This window comes from Myotis lucifugus, unplaced genomic scaffold (genome assembly GCF_000147115.1).
Source record: "Myotis lucifugus unplaced genomic scaffold, Myoluc2.0 scaffold_526, whole genome shotgun sequence".
Lineage (NCBI taxonomy): Eukaryota > Metazoa > Chordata > Mammalia > Chiroptera > Vespertilionidae > Myotis > Myotis lucifugus.
Genome location: NW_005871574.1, coordinates 473,895 through 476,673, shown reverse-complemented (window position 1 = coordinate 476,673; position 2,779 = coordinate 473,895). Strand labels below are relative to the sequence as shown.

The window sequence follows — 2,779 nt, the reverse complement described above, 5'->3', positions numbered from 1 at the left end:
GGAAGGGAGAGGGAGAGAGGGATAGAAACATCCATGATGAGAGAGAATCATGGATCGGCTGCCTCCTGCACACCCCCCACTGGGGATGGAGCCCGCAGCCCGGGCATGTGCCCTGACTGGGAATCGAATGGTGACCTCCTGGTTCACAGGTCAACCCTCAACCCCTGAGCCCCGCCGACCAGCCGGGCTGCCATATTGTACACTTAAACGTCGGCTGTCACGTGGCTGCTTGTACCGAAGACCTCAGAGCTGTGAGACCTTGCATGTTCTTCTCATCTTCTCGATTCTTCCCCAGGGCCTGGGACGTAGGAAGGTCGCCCCGGAAAAAAGGCAACACGTTTCGAGAAATTTCAATCTCTGGGCGAGCGACTTTGTCCCGTCTTATCTCGACGGCTTTTCCAATAACCAGATATCGTACGTCTGCCCGGAGACGGTGGTGGTCCCGCTTTTCAGGCGCTTCCCACGACAGTACAGCGAGGTCTGGGGCACGTGGAAGTTTATCCCCGAGCAGAGCTACGTGGAGTTCTTGAAAAAGAAGCCGAAAGTCCGGTTCGCTATTGACAAAAAGGCCGCCTCTCCGCTGGAGCCCTTGTGCCTCCAGGAGAGCCTTGATGAGCTGAGTAAGGCAGGCATGTCACTGGGCATTCCGCCCAGCACTACCAGTTAACGCGAGGCTTGTCAGGGTTAGACAGTGTGCGTGCCTGAACGCCAGGGCAGAGGCCAGTCTCCCACGGAGAGACCAGAAAGAGCCGATTCTGTGACCACACCCCGCCTACTAAGATCTACTTTTTTTTTTATTTTTAATGAGGTTGAAAAGCATTCAAGCCCTTACCCAATAAAAATATGTGAATGTGTTGTAAATACATTGAATGCATTTCAAATAGGCCACATTCACATTTAGGGGAGTTGTAAAGGTTACATAATTGAGATGTGGTTATATTTTCACTTTGAAACGTCAAACAATACAGAAAAAGTAGGCGTTCCCCTTGGTTTTAACACATCTCCGATCCTTGTCCTGTCCTCATGAGTAAATTAATTAACCGTTCGTTTTTATTCTGTGCCTTTACCATCTCATAGATACACGTGCAAAACTATGTAAAAATTTAACATAAGCTGTGTCGCAGAGCACACGGCACTCCATAACTTCCTTTTGATATGGAACAATGTGTCTTGGGGTAGTCACGGTGTCAGTGTGAACAGATTTGCTTTTTATTTTTTAAAATATATTTTTATTGATTTCAGAGAGGAAGGGAGAGGGAGAGAGATAGAAACATCAATGCTGAGAATCAGTGGTCGGCTGCCTCCTGCACGCCCCCTACTGGGGATGGAGCCCACATCCCGGGCATGTGCCCTGACAGGGAATCAAACCATCACCTCCTGGTTCCTAGGTCATCAGTCAGCCACTGAGCCACGCTGGCTGGACCGATGTGCCATACTTTTAAAATTATCTTCTTATTAATGAGAGTTTGAATTGTTTCTAATTTTTGGCTGTCGGACCCAATACTACATGAGCCCACTTTGAATTATCTTTTAGATACTTAAGGAGAGATATTTAGGGACAAAAAAAATGGTACTTGTTATTTTTTTAATTTGCATTTCTCTGGTTATGAGTGAAACTGAGCATCTTTTCCTGCGGGTTGGCCATTCATATTTCCCTCCTGAAACTGTCACCATCATCCTTTACCCAAAGTGTCGTGTTCATATTTGGATATTTCTCCGATAGATGAATTTTAGAATAAGCTTGTCAAGTAAATCCATTGGCCATTTCATAGGAATTTCCCCAAATTTAGATAGATTTATGGGAGAATTGACATCTTTGTGCCGTGGTGCAGTTCCCCATTTATTTAAATCTTTATGTTCTTCAGTAAACTTTTATAATTTTCTTCACATACGTCTGCCATGTTTCTTTTCTGTGTTTATCCCTGTATATTTTGAACTTTTATGGCTATTTTGAATGTTATTTTTTTACGTTACAGTTTTAGTTTGGTTTTGCCTGATGCGTAAGAAAGATGATTTCTGTAAGTAAACCTTGTATTTTTAACTTGCTACACTTCTAATAAACAAACACACACACAATGTATTAAAATAAAGTTCGAATACTTTCTCAGTGGGTTCTCTTGGATTTTCTGTGTAGATGACTGTCACTGGCAGAAGTGAGAATTCACATCATTTCTCTCCAGGCCACATCCTCACACTCAGGGTTACGTGGCTGAACTCTGCCGTGGCCAGTTCTCCAGAACTCATGGTCTCTGCCCCCCAACACAGGAATGCTGTCCTTCCATTTCCTTTTCTTCTCCCAGGGTGTGCCGAGCCAGCACGGCCATGGGTGAACCTGAACTCAGGGCCCTGTTCCCCATACTCAGCCCCATGTTGGGCGCTATATGTGCCAAGCCAGCACAGCCATGGGTGAGCCTGAGGGGGCGGTGAAGGATGCAGAAGACAGACAAGAGAAGAAAGCTGGGCGCTAGGTAGGATGCTGCCCTCTCTGATGGAGAGACAGCGCCACAGCCTGCAAGCCGAGTCTTTATTTTATAGTCAGATTCCACGAGGCAAAGTAAGGGCGTGGTCACACGTTCTCACAGGTTTCGAGTCTATTCAATCACACGCACCTGATCAAGCTTTGTTTACTTGCTGCCCCTCCCGCAGCCCACATCACTCAGCCACGTGGGGCCACAGGTGCGGACCATAAGGTCAAGCTCACAGCCATAGCCTTTGGCTGTAACTGTGCTGGGACTTGCACGTGGCTTTGCCACGAGAGGACCGGGCCCTCTCATTAGCC

At 46.9% G+C, this 2,779-nt stretch overlaps 1 protein-coding gene across 1 annotated transcript in view; it reads left to right on the top strand.

The window, feature by feature from the left end:
* Window positions 1-667, top strand: part of TEX36 (testis expressed 36) — a 5,039-nt gene extending 4,372 nt beyond the window's left edge. Inside the window, exon 4 of the mRNA XM_023745257.1 lies at window positions 296-667. Within this exon, the coding sequence (XP_023601025.1) occupies window positions 296-667 (372 nt within the window). The remainder of the gene's footprint in view (window positions 1-295) is intronic.
* Window positions 668-2,779: the final 2,112 nt, after the last annotated feature.